General features: G+C 42.1%; 1 protein-coding gene across 1 annotated transcript in view; it reads right to left on the bottom strand.

Moving 5' to 3' along the window:
- Positions 1 to 12759, bottom strand: part of st3gal3a (ST3 beta-galactoside alpha-2,3-sialyltransferase 3a) — a 34478-nt gene extending 21719 nt beyond the window's left edge. The window contains exons 1-4 of the mRNA XM_079158453.1: positions 12568 to 12759; positions 10368 to 10516; positions 5148 to 5193; positions 4857 to 4949 (exon numbers count right to left, since the gene is read on the bottom strand). Coding sequence (XP_079014579.1) covers positions 4857 to 4949; positions 5148 to 5193; positions 10368 to 10479 — 251 coding nt within the window. The 5' untranslated portion in view covers positions 10480 to 10516; positions 12568 to 12759. The remainder of the gene's footprint in view (positions 1 to 4856; positions 4950 to 5147; positions 5194 to 10367; positions 10517 to 12567) is intronic.
- Between the last annotated feature and the right edge of the window lie 10973 nt (positions 12760 to 23732).

Here is a 23732-nt window from a genome sequence, read left to right as displayed (position 1 = left end):
TAAGTGACATAAAATATAGCAGAAAAAGACTGGAAAAGGTCAGTAACTAATAAAAATAAATTAACTAACTACTAAAAATGACAAAAACTCCAGTTAACCGTGTTGCTTTGAAAGGTTGTACAACAAGTACATTTGGCTTTAATTGCTAAAATAATTTGTGTCCAATTTTGAAAAATGAAGCATCCAAAGGGCAACGTGTGCATAAACCTTTGCTGTGGAAGAAGTGAAACAGAAGGAAAAGTGTTTCTTTAACCGAGTCAACCCCTGCAGCTTTGGCAGCTCCTTTCCTTCATGTGTAATATCACATAATGAACTGCAAATGAGCTCTGATTTTGGAAACACAAAACAGCTGCTAATCAGTCAATGTTGGAAGAAACCTGAAAACACTTCAACATGGTGAATAAATCAACTGCTAATGATGCATCTTGCCTTTCTGTCTCCATACTACGCTAGGATAGGGTAAGGTAAGTTAACATAACATAGGATAAGATAACATGAGATAAGATACTGGTGGGTGCAGCAGCACAATGACAAAAATAGTACAATTAAATAAAGAAAGAAATAATAAGTGGTATAAAAAACAAAAATAAGATTAAAACACTGTTCACGTGTCTGATGGTGTACATAATGTATCTTTCCAGCTTGAATGTCTTGCTATAGAGGCCGTGGGTTCAGTCCCCATGAATCAGGAAGGACTGACTTTATTTCTCCAAATCACAAATGAAATTTAAGATGTGAACCAACAACAAAATCTGGCCTTGTGATCTGAAATCGGTCAAGGTGCAAAGCGTAAGTCACAAAAGAATGGAAACACTAAACCTTCTTAAAAATCAGCAAAATACATAACTATGATTATCAGGGTTTATTAAAAATATGTATTTAGAAAATTCAAGTTGCATTCACGCTTTGCTCAAATTCAGGTTTTGTGTGAAATATTTGTCACCGGTTTCCACAGTTTGAGAGGTCTACTGTCACTGCCAGTGCAGTCGACAAACATTCCACTCAATACTGGTGCTAACTGATTTGCTGGTGCTTTAGTATTCCACTGAGTCATTGTGTAACACATATCATTAGACAAATTGTTAATCTTGAGTATTTTTGGTGACGGGTTCTACATTAGTTCAAATAAAAATTGTTTCAGAGTCGGTTTCTCTATCACCGACAGGCAACACAGAGCAGCACCGTGCATCAGCAGCACCGTGAGACACCGTGAGACACCGCGGTCAGCTGAGCCGGTGTTTGCATAAACCCGGTAAAGCCAGCCACCTAATGGATTTGGATGCGCGTCTATATATGCTGTTACAGTACCGGTACTTTGAGTGGCCAAAAACAACAAAGGAAGAATTAATTAAAGCAATCATTTGTAACATTTTAAATACCAAATGAAACCGTCAGCGAAGAAGTCCCAGTTTGATAAAACAGACGTGCGATGGTTCTGCTTAAAATGTTCCTGACTATGACCACCAAATTACGCATTAACGATGCCCTTATTTGTAAACACACATAGATTAATAAATACATGCTTTTCTTCAGAGGTTTGCAGACATTTTCCCTGGAGTCATGTTCAGAATGACCCCGTAAAATTTCAAGACAGTTACTGTAGTTTTTTAGAAAATTAAAGGGAAAGTTGAGTCAAATGACATTATAACATTCATAATAAAATGAGTCCTCTTCAGAATGACCCTTTCTATGACAATGTCAAATTTAAATATATTTTAATGTCAAGGTTTTTTCCATAGAAACATTAAAGGGATAATCATCTTAAATTACATTGTACACATCGAAAATGTCCTCATGTTTAACAGTGCTATATTCAAATTTCAGAGCAGTAATATAGCAGCAGACAGCTATTATCTATGTAAAGATATAGTGGAGGAGAGAATGAAGTCACTGTGTGTGTTGTAACTGAGCTTCTCTGTGCTTTGCTTACGTCTCCGGTCCTCTGCTAGCACCGTTAGCTGCTGGCAGCCGGCTCAGCCATCTCCATGTTGAGAGCTGTGTGGAGGCAATCCCTCAATCATAGATATGCTTCATGTAAAATCGGACATAACGTTACTTTCTCACTCCAGGGTGAGGTTTGGTTTGATTAGTCACATCAGCAAATTCTACCAACTTGTTGTCACCTACTACGGGTTCTGAAAGTAACTATTAATGTCATAGCCAGTTAACATAACAATAACATGTATCCCAATTAACTGTGTGTATGTCATCAGATTAATAATGAGCAAGAGGCTAACGGCGAGCTGTGCATTCCAATACCCATACTGCTATACTATTTAAGATTTAGAGTGTCCCGATACATATTTTCTCAAATGGAGGATGTTCTGAATCTACAACATCCGGCCGCATTTTGCTTTTCTGGCTTTTCTGACCCACAATCCTTTGCGCAGCAGAGATATGAGCAATTGGGTCAAAGTTCAAGGTGCCATGTTATGAGGAAGGTTATGTCCGAAGGCGACTGGGTCGTCCTTCGATTAAAGGATCGTGTGTGAATGATTAGATCCTGATGGTGGCACCTTGCATGGTATCCCTGTCATCAGTATGTGAATGGGTGAATGATGACATGTAGTGTTAAAGAGCTTTGAGTGGTCAGAAGACTAGAAAAGAGAAATACAAGTACAGTCCTTTTACCATTTCCAAATTAAATGCATACTACATGCATACTACTTGCAACAGTATGCACTTTGTAAGGGCAGCTGCAGCATGTACTAAAAGTAAAAATTATGCTTTGTTCAATTTCAGCCGTGTGCATCCCTTTTTAATGTCCCCTGGAAACAGTTTCTATTGTGTGAGCTACTTGCTGCACATTTCTGTATTTGCAGCAGTTTCCCGTCAGAAAGATCCACGGAGGAACCAGCTGAGCAAAGACAGCAGATTAAATGGGTCAAGGATGCCCTGGGCGTTTCATCCTCCTGTGTTATTTTAACATGTTACAATCTGGACTCTGGGAGCACACTTCATTAACGGCGCTGTCTGAAGGCCCCGGTGGGTTTGAGGGTTGCGTGTCTCCGGTGCTCACAGAGTAAGTGGGTATGTGAACCGGCCCAAAGGTTTTCTCACGCACTGGGACGACGGCAGAGCAGAAGAGGACAAAAATAGATGTGCACCACACATTGGCCCAGTCAGACCACTGCGTCTTCATACTCATAGTGCTGAAAACATGTGCAGGTGAAGGGCTTTAACGGGGTGGAGACTTCTTCGGTCTTTAATAATGCAGAGGCAGAAATGGGATCTTTACTCTACCGTTGCACTCTGAGCTCAGAGAGCTTTCTGTAAAATAGGACTGTTTGATGGAGAGTACTTGATGTAGGCCAGGTTTTTGTGAATTATAATAGTATGGTTTTTGTTAGAAAGTTTAACAGCTTATAATTCCCTCTTTAATATCTATTTATATTGCTCTGAAAACATCTCCGACAAACAACTGGATTTATTAAAAAACTTAATATACATGATGACATTTGAACACATCATAATAACGTTAACATTTACCTTCAGCCAGTACTATTTTTTGCTGAATAGCCTGAAAGCATCACAATGTAAATCAGTTGAGATGCTGCTTACCAGCTGCTAACAGCTAACGTTAACTAGCAGTCCTTTAACATTTTTATGGTTTTAAATGTATTAAGCGTCTGGCAAAATGAGCAGTGGCAAAGGCCACCTAATTCATGTTTTACTGTCAACGCATTTAAAAAAAGAATATTGCAGCATTTAAAACTTTTTAGCCCTCAAAACTATAAATAAAGCCACAGCATGGTGGGCAAAAACAAATTGCAGTAGAATATAAAACTCTTTTATAAAAATGGCAGTGTCATTTTGTGACAAGGTCACAAAATGTGTATGACACTGTGTACATCATGCATTTGAGGGGACATTTGTAAAGACTAGATAAGTTACCAAACTAAGTAGTGATCATGTTCTAGGACAGGCGTCAGCAACCTGCGGCTCCAGAGCCCCATGCGGCTCTTCGGCCCTTCTGTTGCGGCTCCCTGAGTCCTCCGTCCACACGGCGTTTAAGCATTGTTTTCGAGATGATCTCCGTCCAGACTTCAACGCCTGAAAACAAATATCACGTGACTATTCACGTACACTGGGCATGCAGTGGGTGCCGGTCCTACTGGTTTCAAACCTACTGGTTTCCCTTCCGTGTGTGTGTTGTGTTCGCGTAACAGCAGCAGCTGTTTTCTGCCTCTGTTGCCAGATTGGTCAAACATTCACAAACATATTGCTGGAGATCTAAAAGCCACATCTCATATATATATTGCGGGGATTACGATTGTATAAGTGAGCACTACATTACAGCCACGTATGAAGAAATACATTGAAGAAAATATATTTATGGAAAGATCGCAACAACCTGGATTCGAACCCTGTCGAGCAAAATAGTAATATATTCAAAAACGGCCACGCTACGCGATCCGCCACTTGCATATTACGTCGTAATGCTCCTTTTCTTGTAGTTCGTTGAACATTATTTGCAGACCTCCACCCTCGGTAAACTATCGATGGATAAATCCAAAAGAAGAAGTCACGGAGGAAAATAGAGAGTTTAATTCTGCGTGGACGTATTAATTTGCTTTCACTGCCAACGATGCTGGCTTACCTGTATGCTTGATATATGGCGAGAAATTTGACATCAAATAGCTTTTGCGGCTCCAGACATATTTTATTTGGTGGAAAATAGGGCAAAATGGCTCTTTGGAGAGTAAAGGTTGCAGACCCCTGTTCTAGGAGAACCCAAGCACTAACATTACCACAAGCATGTGATGGACCAGTGATTGCACAAGCGGTAACACCAGGGTCACACTGATCATGTCCTATCTAACAACCTATGTTTGATGGCTTGTGCATATTCTTACTTTGGATAAACGGCTGTCATCTTGGCAGCTGCAAAGCTAGGCTTACAGGCTCCCTCGCTTAGATTGCCGTACTTGTACATCAGCTCCAGCGGCCTGTGGACATGGTGGGGATCGAGTCAAGTGATGGTCAAATATTCACACACAAATTATATACACGGCACATGTTACACAGAAATGTAAATAACAGTAGGGACAATTCAACAGTGCTGGCCCATGCACCTCGTGCCTGAAAACAAGCAGTTTATATATACGGTTTAAATATAATATATAAATGGTAAAATGTATACTTACAGACTAACACCATCCAGCTTCATAAGGAACCCCTGTTGGTCATACACTAGACAAAGAGAAGTGAAGAAAATATTATTTAGAATATCATAGTTATTTGTATGACCTTGAAGTCACTCAACACATCTGTTAACTCAGTCCAGTCTGTGGTCATCTGTAGTGGGAGAATCACAAGTCAGCAGTGGGGCAGCGGCAGACTTCCTGTTCTATTGGGTTCTATTGTCTACACTGCACTCATTGGTTTGGTTAACTTGGCGAACTCTCCAAACAAATGTGCAATGGAGGCCAAGTCAGTAGGGCGAAAGGTGTGGGGAAACTGATTGAGATTGAGCTTCTCTGTCAATAGAAGAAAAGGAGGACCAAAACACCACTCTGCACTACACTTGAATGGGGAGACCTGTTTCATGAGGATATGCGATCAGAAAGGGGAGGGTTGAGGGTAAGCAGTGGTCAGTCCAGGCGGGAACCTCCGGTTCTAAAGAGTGAAGCCAATATGGGTATACTGTATATGGTGGTATATATGGGTATATAATATATGAGTCTTAAACCTGCATTCTCTCTAGTGTCCACCAGGGGGCGACTCCTCTGGTTGTATAGAAGTCTATGAGAAAATGACTCTACTTCTCTCTTGATTTATTACCTCAGTAAACATTGTAAACATGAGTTTATGGTCTCAATCTCTAGTTTCAAGTCTTCTTCAATACAGCATGATGTTCATTTAGTAAACGATGGTCCATTTAGATTCAAACAGACCATAAAGCAGAGTATGCTTTAGGGCGGGGCTCAGGCCTGCAGGTTGCAGCCTGGTTTGAAAAGGGAGAAGGCAATCCAAAGAGTGTGTGGGTGAGTCTGTTTGCGAGGACAACCTTGGTAAACCAAATAGCCGAGGCTACACTCGGTGTTACATTAACAAAGTGAATGGAGCTGAAGTTTTGGCGAACATATTACTCTGCTAGGTATGCTGATGGTAACGGCATGCAAGACATGTATGTCAATGTGAGCTGCCCTTAGTGTAGGCTGTAAAAACACAATATCACATTGCTTATTGTGCAGTCAATGAATTCACTTTTAAGTGGCAGACCTGAATCAAAGTTCCATTACATTTGGTGTCAAATGTCTTAGCAAGATCCTATTTGTTATTCCAAATAATTGCAAATGATTCAAAAATACCCTAAATACCCTAAAAGTAAGTATTGTGTTTTGTAACGTTTAGTACGAAACGATCCGTCTTCTCAACTCTACTGCCGTGTGTGGAAACTCAAGCAGTTGAAGGCTACTTTCCATCATGTCTCATCTGATTTTGGTCATGCAGACGCACGTGACCTTTCAAATATCGCATAGCAACTTTATTCTTCATTTACCCTAAACCTTCCAGATACTCGCTTCATTTCTTTATAGGGACACTTTTGCAGACAAGAAATGTGAAAATTGTTATAATTTGGAAGAAATAGTTGTTATAGTTATGGAAGAAAACAAAGAAAATTGTGTTTCTCATTTCATCAAAAGTCCTGCAGCCCTGACACTAATAGCTGCTTTTGGGAAGAAGTACCGACGGCAGATACTGATGAACTTTGTAACGCTTGTGCCACTAAGGTAGGGATCAGGACGTGATGCTTCTGGTGGATGTGATACATGGCATTCACAAAAGGGACATCGCCAAAAAACTCTAATCTGATCACTGAATGTGTGCATAGGTGAAAGCTAAATATGGACAATTCAAAATTCAATGAGCCCATTGACAGCTGTGTCCCTGGTTAGAGAAGCTATTGATCAGCTAGCCTAGCTAGCTACATTCATGATAAACAGCGACACACAGGTACACCTTTGAATTTGAATTTGCTCTGCTTTGAATGATTCTGTTTGTTATTACAATGCTACTACCAATAGAGGTTAAATCTTTTCATGTAAAAGATATTTATAAATCTGATTGAACTGAGAGTGAAATAATGAATAAATAAATAAAGAGCTTGTTGTTTTCCATGGGGTTGTTGGAGTTCTTTGGTGTACGGGATGAATGATGCACGTCTCATTCCTCTTTTCATTCGCTTTCTTGTCGGGTGGTGAAGCTGCTCTGTAGTGTTTTCAGTTCTGGTCGTTGGGGCTCAACCTGCTCAAACCGTACAGTTCACTGTGACATTCCTCTGTTTCCATTGCAATGTGCGCCATGTTTGTGTATTGCCATAGCAACCGATTGCTTTTTTTGGTGTCTGTATTATTTCTGAAGTCTCCTTGATTTCATCTGCATCTAATAGAAATGTCCACACCGGCCTGGCATGTGGTAATAAGTGAGAAAAGTCAGAATAAACTGATTTTTGAATAATTTCCACAACAGAATTTCATCAAGTGGATATGATCATATTGTCATGATACCATTCTACTGAGAGTTTGTATTGGATACCCTGTGGCCCTGTAAAGACATTCAACTGTGAGGTAGGGACCTCGCTCTGAGTAACGACTGGAGATCACCAAAAACGGGATATTCAGTGGCTGTTAATTAAGTTCTTTAAGAAGAGAAATGCAGTCTCTTCTGCAATGGCCCACAACTCCCCCTTCATTTGAATAAGGAAAAGGTCTCATTTACGTTTGTCGAGCACAGTATTCAGTTTCTCTGACCCTGAACTTTCTGACTAATTTGACTCTTTTCCAGTCATATTCATTCATAAATACATTTTCTAATATCAGCTTTAACTTACTCGCCGTATTTTATGTGATACACTATATTTTGTGAGCAATTTATACTTGTGCAGATTTATAACAGTGGCCCATGTCTGCATGGTATTAAGGAACTCCTCAGAAATTCATGAAACTCAGATTGATGATGGATGTTCCATCTTTGAATGAGGTATGGCACCTTTCAAATCACTATTGGATATTATATAAAAGCCATAACATCTACGGCTGGTTGGAAAAGATGCATCTACAGCTGAATTGTCGGCTCATGCTCTTTTCTGCCTAACAAAAGTTTACAGACTCTGGAAAAGCTTAAGGTCACTGAATAACTAATAGTTTGGCAATACTTTTCTAATGGAGCATGGACCCCCAACCCTTCTGTGAACTTTGAGTAAAGGCCTTCACCACTAGCCAGTGGTGCACAAACATCCAATTCAATGAAAATAAAAACGTAAATTCTTTATTAAATGTATTTTCAGAGAACTTGAGTGGCAGCTAACGGACTGAAAGGAAAAAGATGTTGACTCATGGAAGAAAAGCAACAATAAAATTGAAATAAGTTGGTTCATTTCCTAGATTTTAGTATATAGGATGGATGTCTGTTGCTTTTCTTCTTTGAAACAGTGTAACAGTGCAAACTGAAGCCTCTGATGAAACATCCTGTCTCTAAGTAAACCGACTGGCTCCCCCATCTGGTAGAAAGAGACATCATGTTGATGACACCCTGACCAACACTACCAGGGCTGCAACCAAGAAATATTTTCATTATCAATTAGTTTATTGATTTATTTTCATGAGACATTTTGTGGCAAAAGTGTTTTAGAAGAATTGCGACAGTTTGGGTGGATTTGGGAGCGCAAAGAGGAAACATCATCCACAACACCAAAATGATGAATACGTCAGCAAATGTTTGGTCAGGGTCTTGATTAATGCTAATGTTGCAATACAACCTAATACTAGTCACATGGATATGTTTGATGAATTCATTTCTCACTTCCCCTTTAGAACAACACAGAATCTAACTCACCAGTCATAAATTCACAGTCAGAGTCTGCAGAGTTCTCAAGGAGGCCTTGTTTTACTAGCAGAAGTTAAGGTGCTGTCACACAGCCCATTGTTCATTGTTGTCAATGTAAACGGAAGACGGCGCAGACGGAATGCAGGAGATGATTTTACTGTATGTACGTTCCCTTAACTAAGCACCTCTTGAACAACAGACAACAGACAGATCAATGCAGAGAAACTGGACTGGAGACAGGGATCATACCTTACAGCGCAATAAAAAAACACTCACAGTATATCTTGAATATTCTCACATGAGTGACTGGAAAAATTAGAAATGAAAAAAAACAGAGCCTGATGTAAAAGTGCAGAAATTAACATTTAAGACAGAACAGACTCACCCAATGATGTATCTATCTATCCGTTATTCATGCAGGGGACCTTATGTTTCATCATGACCTTATTTATACCTTATTTATTCCAGTATGTTTAGTGCCATTTTAAGCATATTCGGATGATAATTGGCAAAATGTTGTGTATCGCAACTATTTTGTCCAGGATAATTGTTACATTGAGCTGCCACTCAAGTTCTCTGAAAATACATTTAATAAAGAATTTACGTTTTTATTTTCATTCCTAATTGGAGTTTTAAAAGACAATAAACGTTTATAATACAATGTGCTAAATTAATGGTGTCATATTGCTTGCATTTACTCTATTCTAAGCGAGAGCCAGCTCTATTAAGCTACAAGAGATACAGTAGGTGGATAGCCTGTAACCTGAGGAGTACAGGCAGCAGGATGCAGGCGACAACCTCTGGGTCTGAAAAGTGAAGCCGAGAATGCCTAAGTTCCTTAACCTGCATTCTCTCTACTGTCCATCAGGGGGCGACTCTTCTGTTTGTATAGAAGTCTATGAGAAAATGACTCTAAATGCCGAACTCAAGGCCTCAAAACGTCACGACGACAACGTCCACTTCATATATACAGTCTGTGGCCATAATCCATGATTTAATGTTCAGAATCTTGTTCAAAAGTTTATCTAATAAGATAATGTTTATTAACCGTTACTGATATAAAATGTGACGACAATGGTAATAATAATAATAATAATAATAATGCATTTTATTTGTAACGTACTTTTCATTCGGAAATCTCAGAGTGCCACAGAGCCAGTACATAGTAAAAACATAGTTAAAACAAACTATAATAAAACAACTAGTAAACATAAGCATAATAGAAAACAGTGAATGAACAGAGACACAAAAGAAATAGCTGACAGTGATTTAGCACAAGGTCAGAAACGCCTTCCTGAATAAAAAGGTTTTTAGGCCAGTCTTAAAAGAGACCAGTGTCTGTGATATTGATTTGAAGTGATATTGCCCCGCCTTACTGTGATTATTAGATTTGTTCTATACTCCTTTTTCACTTGATGTTTCTTTGTGTTCGATGCCCATGTGACTTGTGTAGAGACAAGCTGCCACTTATTAATGAAATAAATGAATAAAGGTTATACTTTATATGACATTTATCTTATCAGAGAAATACTCACATGAGTCGTGGCCCCAGCCTCGTAAGCTGATCCTCCCTGAGTAGTAGAGGAATCCCAGGGCCAGCATGGAGCACAGGCCCAGGAAGAATTGACGACTGGGTTTCATTCTCATCTCCAGCTAGCGTGCATGGCCCGTCCCACACCGGTACCTGTTTGTGGAGGAAGTAATCGTGTTAGTCCTGTGCTCATACACGGCTTCTTGTTACTTAATACAATCCCCCACGGACGCTGACTGCCTGAGACTCTGCCCCAGTCAGCACAAGTGTCAAATTCATCCCAAAGACTTCCTGTGGAGGATACTTCATTTGTAGCGATCCACCCAGGGAGATTGGGCAGAGGCTTCGTCACGGCGGGTCCACTCGGGTCCTAGTAACTGTATGCAGCACTGAAGCGTGATATAAACTGAAATGAAAGATGCCTTAAGGCCCAATGGTATTGATACGGTTAATATCGCATCCGATACCGTGCCCCCCGAACATTATTATTATTGCGGAACAGTGACTCCTCTTATTTGATCTGAAAAGGGATGGACACCCCCACATACTCTGTCTATTAATCAATGGAGATCCTCCATCCATAATGTATTGGTCCTGGAAGTGTCCACTGCATCTGTAAACAGTGCTAAAAGAGACACGCTAAGAATCCTCTATGTAAAATATGATTGTTGATGTATATTTAGATGTGTGGAAGTAGTAGCTTAGTGTACAATTATGATGTGCCACCTTAATTTGTATGTGAGTCAGTGAATTTGTATATCTGTACGTGTAAGCCATTTTGTGTGGATGGCATGGAGAGTTGATTCAAAAGTTGGTAACAAGATGTCTTGAGGCAACTCCTGCATGGTCACCTTATCTTTTGGCTCTGTTTCGTACAGGAGACCTGAGTCATAACAAGGTCTAAATACCACTAAATAAACGTGTGTTGAATGTATACACACGATGTATAGAATGTGGGAGAAATGCAGGGCCAATATGGGCCCATAGTGCATATTTGTGCCAGTTCAGTTATAGTGGAGGTAGAACTGTGAGTAAATTGTAATAATGAGTAATATTTTGTTATTTACCACTTCCCTGACTCAATTCCCCGTTTCTTATTATTCATACACAAGCCCAAGCACAAGCACTAAAAAGCAATACAAAAATGTAATCATATACAGTATAGAGGGATTTACTAGCAATCGTATTATTTCTATTCATTAGTTGATTTCAATTTTTACAAAATTTCTTCATCCGTTATAAACCGTCTTTTACTATTGAGTTGTACTGAGTGTTAAACAAACTTTATTATTTTATTCTACTGGAGATGCAACATGTGACAATGTGAGTCTAATTACAGAAACAGTGTGTGTGTAGTATTTAGAGTAGGCTTACTCTCTCTCTCTCTCACACACACACACACACACACACACACCGGTCACCACACCTTTTTGCTTTCTTTAACGTGTCTTAACGTAAAGATGTAACGCTTCTTTATGTTTTTTCACAGTTTTTTTCTCATTGAATTTGACTTTAGAAAAACGGCAGCTCAATATGCTTGGAGGCCAATTTGGTTCCACGCGAGGAGATTTATCTGCGTCCGATTTTCACGACATTTTGTCGTGTAACTGTTGTGATATTAAATATTGTCAAATATAGACACAGTGAGGAAAACTAAGTAGGAATAAGGACAGAAGTGGTGAGTCAGTAGGGGGAACGAGCTTAACCACTAACGTTAGGTCACTTCATCACATTTACACTGGACGTTAAATGGAGTATGGTGAAGTGACGGGGTTTCCATATTGGAAAACAACTGATAGTGAACGCAACGTTAGAGAAACGGTGTCAATAATGACGGCAACACCAAAAAAATGAAACACAGTGATGTTATTGCAGCTAACAGCTAAGTTAGCGTTAACGCAGCTCATAGACTATGTTCGGCTCTCGCCACAGTAATGGTCGCACTTTAGCTACGGTAATATAACGTTAGCTACGGTAATATAACGTTAGCTACGGTAATAAAGCTACGGTACTAACCACCGCTACTCCTTCGGCCGGCTGGCGGTGGGAGATGAAGAAAAACGCGCTGCCTTTTAATACACGACATAAATATGACAACATAGACTGTCAGGGGAAATTAAATAAATGTAATAACGTTGTATCAAGTAGGCAGCAGGCACGACTAGCTGGCCTCGCTAGCGAGCAAGCCATCCACAGACTCTTACCGGACGGAGACCGTTAGTTTTCAAGTTGACCTCGAAGCCGTCAGTGCCTCCTGCCGCCGCGTTGGCCACCGAGCTACCGACGTGCATCGGTCAACACTGACATTAGCATTACGTGAAAGCATCCCGGTAGTCTTAACTAGCTCCGCATTGTATCGACTCACTTAACGGGGCACACTCCGCTCTGTTCAGGCTGCGGGCTGCAGGCTGCTCAGTGGGGGACACCCGATATGTCCAGCCCAGTGGCACGGGGTCCGGCTGTGTACGGAGAGAGCGTGACGCCAAACTTCAATTAAAAAAAACCGCTATTTAACGACACCTAATTCATCGAAAAATGTAACGTTACACACTTGGTAGAATGGGTTATAATATTTGAAGTATTTTTAATCGCAACAGGAAGAAAGAAAAACGTAGTAGTAAGTGTGAAATTACATTTAGCAACTGTTTCAGCAGCCATTAAAAGGTTTATTTTAAGGGTTCAAGCTTCAAGGATCATTAATTATCACTATACAACATTGGGACGTTGCATAAATATGTAATATTCAATACCGTGAAGGGCGGCGGCACAGGGGACCGGTGTCAACTCTCGTTAAAAAAAAGCGATTTATTCATGTCATACTTCGTGACCTCTTTAGGGCCCAGGTTAGAAACTTCACTTCATCTGTAATTTCAGAACCCAACGTTGTTCCTGCCTTACCGGTCACACATACTTTATTATCAAAAAAGCTTTTATTTAACAGATAAGGCACACCATGGAAACAACTAACACGTTTTGCTTTGTATTTAAATGAAATTGCACAAATATTAGTGAATAAGAAGAATAGTTTGAAATGGCCCTCTGGATATCATTTCCATCCTGTCAGCATCTGTGAGGACAGAGAGCGGTGGATGTGAGATAACTGAAGGATCTGAATATTTGTTGATATTAAATAAATAAAAGTAAAAAAGTGTAATTGAATGGCTGTATAATATCAATGGCTGTATACTATTAATGTTATGTATATTGTAGAAGCCATTTGACCTGTTTTTGCTCATTTGTTATTTTTCCTTATACCGCCATCTAGTGGTTTGCACGGATACAGAATTGGTATGCCAGAATGAAGTTAATCACATCAACTCCCTTTCTTGACTCATCAGGAAACTACTACATGCTGCAGCTGCTGAAGAGAGAAGCTGCCATGTGTTGACGCGTTTCCTCCCAGCATGCAGTTCTCAGTCAGTATATGACACCCATATCTTGTGTTGCAACAGCCACTTCTTCTCAAGTTAGCACACAAAAACAATGCAATTGCAATCTTATTTTTCTGCAACTTGGGAACACTGGAAATATTGTAATGGTAAAATATATTCTAGTATATTGGGATGTTTTGGAAGATGGGTGTTCTACTGAGGGGAAGGTACGAGATGCAGATAAACACTGCATTCCTACAGAGGTGAATCAGGTCATAAAACGTAGGTCCTGTTTTCCAGTGTTGATGTTTTCATGCACACTAAAAGGAGAAACAGGGAACCATTTTTTCCTGTTTCTGCATGAACTGACCCCCAGTTGATCGCACCTGGAGATAACAGATAAGGAGCAGAAACAAATCTACCCATGTCCAGAGACCCTATACTCCCCTCTTTTTACGAGGTAACTGGAGGCGTGACCTTTTGTATGCATAAAACATGATGTGCCTTGTAATTCTTTGACAGTGGTTTGCACAGTTCACTGAGATACGTGTCTGTGTGTCCGCTCTCCTGCTTGCAAGCATTAAATTGACACACTACTTTGAGCATTTATCAGACTCTGTTTATTTAATCAATTCTTATCCCGCATCTACATAGAAATATTCCACAACAATATTCAAATATGGCTGAAATTAAGTTTAAGTTTGAGATATGAATTTATCTAATATTTAGCTAATAGCAGAGGAACAAATACCCCTAAAAAGGCTTTAGTTTTTGAGATACAAAAAAACAAAGCACAGCCATAACTTGAATAAGTTTCTTTTTTGAATTGAATAGTTATATGAAAATATTTCACTGCAAAATATGTATCCCCCACGTCTACCTCGTCTCTGGAAATATTGATCAGAATGTCATTAAATTTGGACGCAATGTTTACACACAGCATCCAAAAAATTACAGTAAAAAAACGTCATTTATATGTACAAAAGGCTGTTATCAGAAAAAGTATGTTATCTGACTATTCACTTCACTCTCTGACGTCACCACTAACAGGGAACATGCAGCCTGCACTTCAAAGCATTACATACAATGGGGCCTTATTGGTATCCATTGGAGCCAACAGGCTGCATGACACAAGCATTTCACATGATTTAATAGAAAACTTTGAGGGAATGAAATGAAAAAATCAAAGACAAATCATTAGTTGAATCACAAATTAGAGATATATAAAGATGACATTTATCATTCCTACTTTTAAGATGCACCCCATCTCTCGATAAGATACATTAGATAAAGGGATATTCTTCAGAGCAGCTCATCTACTGGTTCCCCGCTGAATGGTAGCAACAGTAAACTATAGTAGTTGTAGACTGTGGGAAGCCAATGATCAACTTAATATGTTGTTGGGTGGTTCACTCTTTAAAAATGCATATATAGGGTTTAATAAGCTGTGTAAAAGGTTTATTTGCAAGGTAAGTAATTGTTAAATAAGAGTAGTGAAGTACAGCATTTTACTTTGATCGATATTATTATTAGTAATAGTTGTAGTAGTAGTAGTAGTAGTAGTAATATGTAAATATTCATTAGTTCCAGCCCTAGTGTCAATGGTGGATACATCAGGATAACAGAGGGACAGAAGATTACTTATTTTAATATAAGTACACTCTGTTATATGTTCTTGAATGAAATGAGTTGTGCAACAATAAGCTTAACTGCCTATTAGTCGTAACTAATCCAAGAGTGAATTGATTGTCAAATTGTTTCACCAAGTTGTAGTGGATGTTTTTCTTTTTGGTTTGCATTGAAGCATCTTCATCTACATCTGGAGAGGTCACCCAGCAAGCCAAGCAGCTGTGTCTGACCACGGGCGAGGTGGAGGCTCCTCACACACAGACACATGTGATAGCCATCCACCTCAAAGACAGGTGTGATGGAGACCGTCCACCTCAAAGACAGGTGTGATGGAGACCGTCCACCTCAAAGACAGGTGTGATGGAGACCGTCCACTTAAAAGACAGGTGTGATGGAGACCGTCCACCTCAAAGACAGGTGTGATGAGACCGTCCACTTAAAAGACAGGTGTGATGGAGACCGTCCACCTCAAAGACAGGTGTGATGGAGACCGTCCACCTCAAAGACAGGTGTGATGGAGACCGTCCACCTCAAAGACAGGTGTGATGGAGACCGTCCACCTCAAAGACAGGTGTGATGGAGACCGTCCACCTCAAAGACAGGTGTGATGGAGACCGTCCACCTCAAAGACCGGTGTGATGAGACCGTCCACTTAAAAGACAGGTGTGATGGAGACCGTCCACCTCAAAGACCGGTGTGATGAGACCGTCCACTTAAAAGACAGGTGTGATGGAGACCGTCCACTTCAAAGACTGGTGTGATGGAGACCGTCCACCTCAAAGACAGGTGTGATGGAGACCGTCCACCTCAAAGACAGGTGTGATGGAGACCGTCCACCTCAAAGACAGGTGTGATGGAGACCGTCCACCTCAAAGACAGGTGTGATGGAGACCGTCCACTTCAAAGACCGGTGTGATGGAGACCGTCCACCTCAAAGACAGGTGTGATGGAGACCGTCCACTTCAAAGACAGGTGTGATGGAGACCGTCCACTTCAAAGACAGGTGTGATGGAGACCGTCCACTTAAAAGACAGGTGTGATGGAGACCGTCCACCTCAAAGACCGGTGTGATGGAGACCGTCCACCTCAAAGACAGGTGTGATGAGACCGTCCACTTAAAAGACAGGTGTGATGGAGACCGTCCACCTCAAAGACAGGTGTGATGGAGACCGTCCACCTCAAAGACAGGTGTGATGGAGACGGTCCACTTCAAAGACCGGTGTGATGGAGACCGTCCACCTCAAAGACAGGTGTGATGGAGACCGTCCACCTCAAAGACAGGTGTGATGGAGACCGTCCACCTCAAAGACAGGTGTGATGGAGACCGTCCACCTCAAAGACAGGTGTGATGGAGACCGTCCACTTCAAAGACAGGTGTGATGGAGACCGTCCACTTAAAAGACCGGTGTGATGGAGACCGTCCACCTCAAAGACAGGTGTGATGGAGACCGTCCACTTAAAAGACAGGTGTGATGGAGACCGTCCACCTCAAAGACAGGTGTGATGGAGACCGTCCACCTCAAAGACAGGTGTGATGGAGACCGTCCACCTCAAAGACAGGTGTGATGGAGACCGTCCACCTCAAAGACAGGTGTGATGGAGACCGTCCACTTCAAAGACCGGTGTGATGGAGACCGTCCACCTCAAAGACAGGTGTGATGGAGACCGTCCACCTCAAAGACAGGTGTGATGGAGACCGTCCACCTCAAAGACAGGTGTGATGGAGACCGTCCACCTCAAAGACAGGTGTGATGGAGACCGTCCACTTCAAAGACAGGTGTGATGGAGACCGTCCACCTCAAAGACAGGTGTGATGGAGACCGTCCACTTCAAAGACAGGTGTGATGGAGACCGTCCACCTCAAAGACAGGTGTGATGGAGACCGTCCACCTCAAAGACAGGTGTGATGGAGACCGTCCACTTCAAAGACCGGTGTGATGGAGACCGTCCACCTCAAAGACAGGTGTGATGGAGACCGTCCACCTCAAAGACAGGTGTGATGGAGACCGTCCACTTCAAAGACCGGTGTGATGGAGACCGTCCACCTCAAAGACAGGTGTGATGGAGACCGTCCACCTCAATGACAGGTGTGATGGAGACCGTCCACCTCAAAGACAGGTGTGATGGAGACCGTCCACCTCAAAGACAGGTGTGATGGAGACCGTCCACCTCAAAGACAGGTGTGATGGAGACCGTCCACCTCAAAGACAGGTGTGATGGAGACCGTCCACCTCAAAGACAGGTGTGATGGAGACCGTCCACCTCAAAGACAGGTGTGATGGAGACCGTCCACCTCAAAGACAGGTGTGATGGAGACCAGATACAGCATCCTCACACAGAGACTTCAGTCACTGTGGATGTCAGCGACTTCACCCGCGAGAGGAGTAGGAGTCCTTCTGGCCGCACCGCGGTGGCGACCACGGCGATGGACTCCCTCTCTGCACTGGCTGAGTCTTAAACAACAACTTGACTTGGGTCAACTGGAGTCACTGATGGCGAAGCTGCTTGAACTTTTTCTCCTGCTCTATATCCAATAAGATCCATCCATTTGCACTTGATCTATAATTAAAATTTTACATTTTTTACTTTCATTTTGATCTTGACATCTGTTACAAGTCTGTCCCTCCTAGGGATCCCTCCTCAATTTAGGGGGGTGGGGGAGTTTTCCTCATTAGAGTCGAGGGTCTAAGGACAGAGTGTTGTATGCTGTACAAATTCAATTTTTTTTTAATATTTGTGATATTTGGCTTGATAAATAAAATGTTATTGACTTGACTATAAAACCTACCTCACATCCAAATGTACATGGAATAAAGTTTTGACTAAATTTGCTTATTAGACATTGCTAAATAAAGTATATCATAAATCATTTCAGCAGATGGTTCTCAGCTGCTCCTCCACCGTATAGCTTCAAGTCAAAGTAAATGAGTGAGTACATTTTGGTCATAGTGTAATTTCTTTTTTATGACTGACTCATGATCTGTGGCAGTGGTATCCAAATCATAACCAAACCACATCCACCATATATTCATATTCCATGCAGCTGTTGTTCCATTGCAGGGGTCTATTATTTGTCTACCAAGACGCCTGCATGAATATTTTGAATCTTTTTAATGGTGTTTAAGTACACCATGGAACAGACAATGATGCATGTCTTATATTATTCTGATTACTTATTATTTTGTTTCTTTCGAAAATAATTCAGATTTTTTTTGTATTCCCAGAAAGAGAAAAAGCATGAAGACCAGCAGCATGATCAGCCATTTGTCAAGAAGCTGCCAAATTCCTTCATGTTGTTCACGGAGGAGCAGAGACCCAACTTCGTGTCTGAATTGAAGAACCACGGGAGTGCAGTGGTAAACACCATCCTGGGACACAACGTGAGTGTGTTTGCTCTGTGAGACGCTCAATGTTACGAATCCTTTGAGACGGTTCGGTAAAAGATTCTGCAGACGTGCTTATTCTTTATTGGTCAGTGAAAACTCTTTACATGCATCTGCTCAAGTGTTTCTATGCTCCTGGGTGTGTCGGTGTGTGTGCTGACGGTGTGTTGCCGTCTCTCCACAGTGGGAGTCGCCTCTTAAAAGAGGAGCATGCCAAATGTGATGAAGAGACAGACACAGAGGGACGTCTACACTATTTTGCTTTGTAATTAGTTATGTGACACATTGATTGGTTCTACATATGTTATTTTTTTTTATCAAATATAACATTGAGTTTGTTGACTTGTATCAGACTGCACAATGGCTCAGTTGTAAAATAAAAGAACATTGCGTTAGTTTGACATTTGAATCATTTATTAAACCAACGTCCGTTACACTTCCAGAGTCTTCCCTCGGACAGAGTGTGAGTGACAGTGGACATTAAGATACAGATGAAAAAACCTGGAGGGTTGACGTCGAGGTGAAGAGCAGTTTCACAGCAGCTCTCTCACACCTCTTCTTCATTGTCATTTTCTTTACATCAGACGAACAGCATCGACACCGACTACCAAATCATCATTAGTAGGAACCAAGTAGAAAAAACAATCAGAAAAATGGATTAAAAGAGCTTAATCTTTTTTTCTTAGTGGATTTTTAAAGCTAAATACTGTAACACTTATTTTCTGTAAATTCAGTTTGTTTTCCTTGTATATTCTCATATTTTAGTAAATTCAAGTTGAAGAGAGTGAAGACCCTATGTCTGCATGCTAATCTGTTGATTTGCTGGGTCTATCTACAACCATCTCTCACATAAAACAAAGACACTCTCACAAACACACAGCACTTGCACACTCAGACACACTGTCGCAACATCTCCAAGGGCTCATCATTCACTGTGATGTTACAAAACAATAATATCAAAATGTGTCCATATTCATACCTCATAAAGAAGTTGTCGAATGAGGGACAGGTTTGTTCTGTTGATCTTTTTTCTTATAGGAATTTCCTCTAAGAAACGATTGGCTGTCTGAACAGATGAGCTCACCTTCATGTAAAAAACAGATCATAATGAGTTTAATACTTTTTAAAATGCTGCAGATGGCACAGGATGGCCTGTTCAATGTCTCTGTTAGAGGACGGGAAGCTAAGTGGTAACCCAGTTCACTTACTTCACACATTGTATCGTGTTAGTTGGTAAGCTAGTCACTAAGTCATCTAAGGGTCACCTGCAGTGTGTACAGTTAGGGCAGTGTTTAAACCTGGCAACCCCACTATGAGGACAGGACAGCTAGTTGGATTATAAGAAAATGGTGGTTAACCTTCGCAGGAAGCGGCCAGACCAAAAGCAATTGACCTATATGACCCTATATGGATCAGCTACAGCCAGACCTGGGAGTGGAGCTCGCCGGCAAGCTTCTGATGGCCGGCATTGACACATGGTGTTCGGCCGGGCACAGCTCGAAAAATCTATATGAAGCCGCCCCCATCCCCATGTGGGCCCACCGCTCACAGGGATAGACATTGGGGTTGGATGCATTGTGAGCCGGGAGGCAGGGTAAAAATGTGGACCTAAGTGTGCTGACCCCTGGCATCGCAAAACTGGCTCTATGGCTGTGGAATGTCAGCTCTCTGTCTGGGAAGGAACAAGAGCTGGTGGAGCAGTACCAACTAGATATAGTTGGACTCACCTCCACACATAGCACTGGGTCTGGAACCAAACTCCTAGAGAGGGTCGGAGTTGCTCAGGGTGAGAGGTGCCGGGCGGGAGTCGGAATACTCACAAGCTCACGGCTGAACACGTGTGTAAGAGTTTTCACCAGGGGGAACTGTGAGTCGCTGAGAGGAAGTCTCTCACTGTTGGTTGTGATTATGCACCGAACAACAGCTTGAAGTACCCATCCTTCTTAAAGTCTTTGGGTGGTGTCCTGGAAAGGGCGCCAACTGGGACCTCTATAGTTTTGCAATGATGGAGAAACCTGGACGGGGAGGATTGGGAGGAATGGCCTGCCTGATCTGAACCCAAGTGGTCTGTTGTTGGAATGCTGTGCTAGTCATTGATTGTCCATAACAAACACCATGTTCGAGCATTGGTCGGTTCAATAAGTGTACTAGGTACCAGATCGTCCTTGGCCAAAGATCGCAAGCGACTTTGTGGTTTCATCATCTGATCTGCAGCTGTGTGTCATGGACACTCGGGTGGGGAGAGGAGCAGAGCTGTCACATGGCGGAGGAGGCTGCCAGAAAGACCTGGTAAACCCAAACATGTAGGCTTAGCTGGCCCAGGGGTCTCTGCAAACAGCAGACATGTACAGGTTGAACAGAAGGGCTTCAGCAGTTGTCAAAGCAAAAACCCCAGTATGAGAGGAATTCAAGGAAACTATGGAGAAGGACTTTTGGTTGGCCTCAAGGAAGTTCTGATGAACTGTTGGAAGACCCAAAAGGGAAAGCAGGGCATAGCCCAGGCTGTGTTCAGCAGGAGAGAACTGCAGACCCGTACTGAGGATATTGGCGAGCAGTTGAAAGAGCACTGTGAGGAACTCCTGAACCCGACCACATGTCCTCCATGGAGGAGGCAGAGTTTGAAAACTTGGGGGAAGACATCCATATCCCTGGCACAGGTTGCTGAGGTAGTCAAAAAAGCTCCTCGGCAGCAACCCGCCAGGGGTGGATGAAATTCGACCCCTTGAATTCCGTGACACGCACCTTTAGTGTCCCATGGAGGTCGGGGACAGTGCTTGTGGAGTGGCAGACTGGGGCAGGTGGTATTTATTAGGGTATCACACTGCTCAGCCTCCCCGGGAAAGTTTATTCTAGTGTTCTGGAAATGACACTGCAGACACTGCAGAAAATCAAGGCATCTTCCTCTGCAAATTTCTGGTTTGCCCCGACCTTAAAAATTTCCTGCAGATTCCTCCAGACAAGTCACTTCTTTTTGAAGTATGAATCGGACGTACAGTTACAGATATCGGGGCTCAAAAACACTTTGTGGCACTTGCATGGATTATGAGTGGAAACCTGTGTCGTCCACAGACTGTTTGGAGATGGGTGTAAATTGCCACTTTTTAAACTTCTTTCAATGTGAGAAAAATTTACACAGACAAGACTTGGGGGAGGGAAAGAAAAATGAAAAAACCACCCTGTTACAATAACTTCCACGGCAATTTCCACTGTTACATATGGTGCTGTTTCTTCTCTTGCTTCCCTATATACTTATTTTTACATAGTCTGTTCAGTGTCAATGTACATGTTATCTATGTGGAGGCAGGTCAATGTCAGAGTGAGTGAGCTGCACATAACACACACACACACACACACACACACACACACACACACACACACACACACACACAGAGTGACACTCATCACAGTCTCTTCACAAAGAAAAAAAAAGGCTCATTTGGCCAAAGATTAACTGTGAGAGAGTCAGCTGGACCAGGGGTGTCAAACTCATTGTCGCTCTGGGGCCACATCAGCATCATGGTTGCCCCCAAAGGGCCGGTTGTCGGCGGGGGGGGGGGGGGGGGGGGGGGGGGGGGGGGGGGGGGGGCTGCTGCTGCTGCTGCTGCCACATACGCTGGTGGAGGTGTGCGCGGCGCGTGCGGATCGGGGAGGAGCTCCGCCGTGCTCGATACAACGGATATTTGTAAATTGTCCGACTTTTACATTTTTTTTTTTTGCTGGCGGATTCGCGGGCCACATAAAATGACGTGGCGGGCCGGATCCGGCCCGCGGGCCGTATGTTTGACACCCCTGAGCTGGACCTTTAAGGTGGAAGCCAGTGTTGTTTCAGGATGGTCCCTGTGTGTGTGTGTGTGTCTCCATGGAGCATTCGCAATCTCCTTTCAGTTGTGTCACACAAAAAAACCCAAATGAATCAAACTGGTACAGCAGGATTCACAGAGTCACATATCAAGTCGTATGTGCCCTACCATATCGAAAACTACAGTCGATCGCACATCCACGCAATCATACACGTACACACACTCGTGCTTTGACAAAAAACACATACGCACATTGGAGCCTACGATACAATATCTTGAGAAGGCATTAAGGAAATCTCCTCAAATAAATATAAATAAATTAAATCATATAAAAAGAATGGGTTAAAAAACATAGAAATTCTGTTAAATACCGCAAAAATCTCAAATGAATACAATAAACAACAGTACTTGCTCGTAGACAAAGACCATATGGATGCAAAGAGACAGGTACGTTTTGTAAACAATGACAGACAGACAGACAGACAGACAAGCGGGTAGAAACATTCATAAATAATTAGTGAGCAGAAAGGCCTGTTGGGGCTCAGTGGAGGTGGTGGACTTGCTCTGTTCGGTCAGGTGGGGTGGGAGGATTGGCCCTGGGGGGTATTTCGTGGGAGAGCTGGCACTCCTTGAATCCCTCCCAGGAAGTACGAGCATGCTGTGCTGTGTCTTAAGCGTTATGCACAGGGCCTTATTGGCAGTGCTGCTTTCACCCCTATACCGCTGTTGTTCATGGATTCAGGAGGGCCATGGTCAACTGGACAGCACCGAGTACTGTGGACGGAGTGGACAGACATGACCAGATTTCCTCAAGATTACCCAATGCTGAAGATTACAAGATTGTAGATAATGATAACAGATGCTAGCTAATAATAGCAGTTACTATTCTGCACAGTATTTAACACTCATGGTACTGTAATAGCACTACCACGATCCATACTTAGACTGAATATAAGTAGACGAAGTCACCTATTGGTTTGTGGACTGCCTTTATGAAGCCTCGTCTTGGATTACGGCTGTCGCCATGTTGTTTTTTAAGTTACCATAATAGAATATATATACAGTATCTAGTATACGACTCTGGTAGCTACATCGACCTGTCAATCACAGTAAGCCCCGCCCCTAAAGCATCCCCTGCTTTATGGTCTCTTTGACTCTAAATGGACCATCATTTACTAAATGAACA

The sequence above is a fragment of the Pholis gunnellus genome (genome assembly GCF_910591455.1).
Source record: "Pholis gunnellus genome assembly, chromosome: 4".
In the NCBI taxonomy this organism is placed as follows: domain Eukaryota; kingdom Metazoa; phylum Chordata; class Actinopteri; order Perciformes; family Pholidae; genus Pholis; species Pholis gunnellus.
The sequence above is the reverse complement of the archived record's forward strand: the minus strand, read 5'-3'. Positions and strand labels throughout refer to the sequence as shown.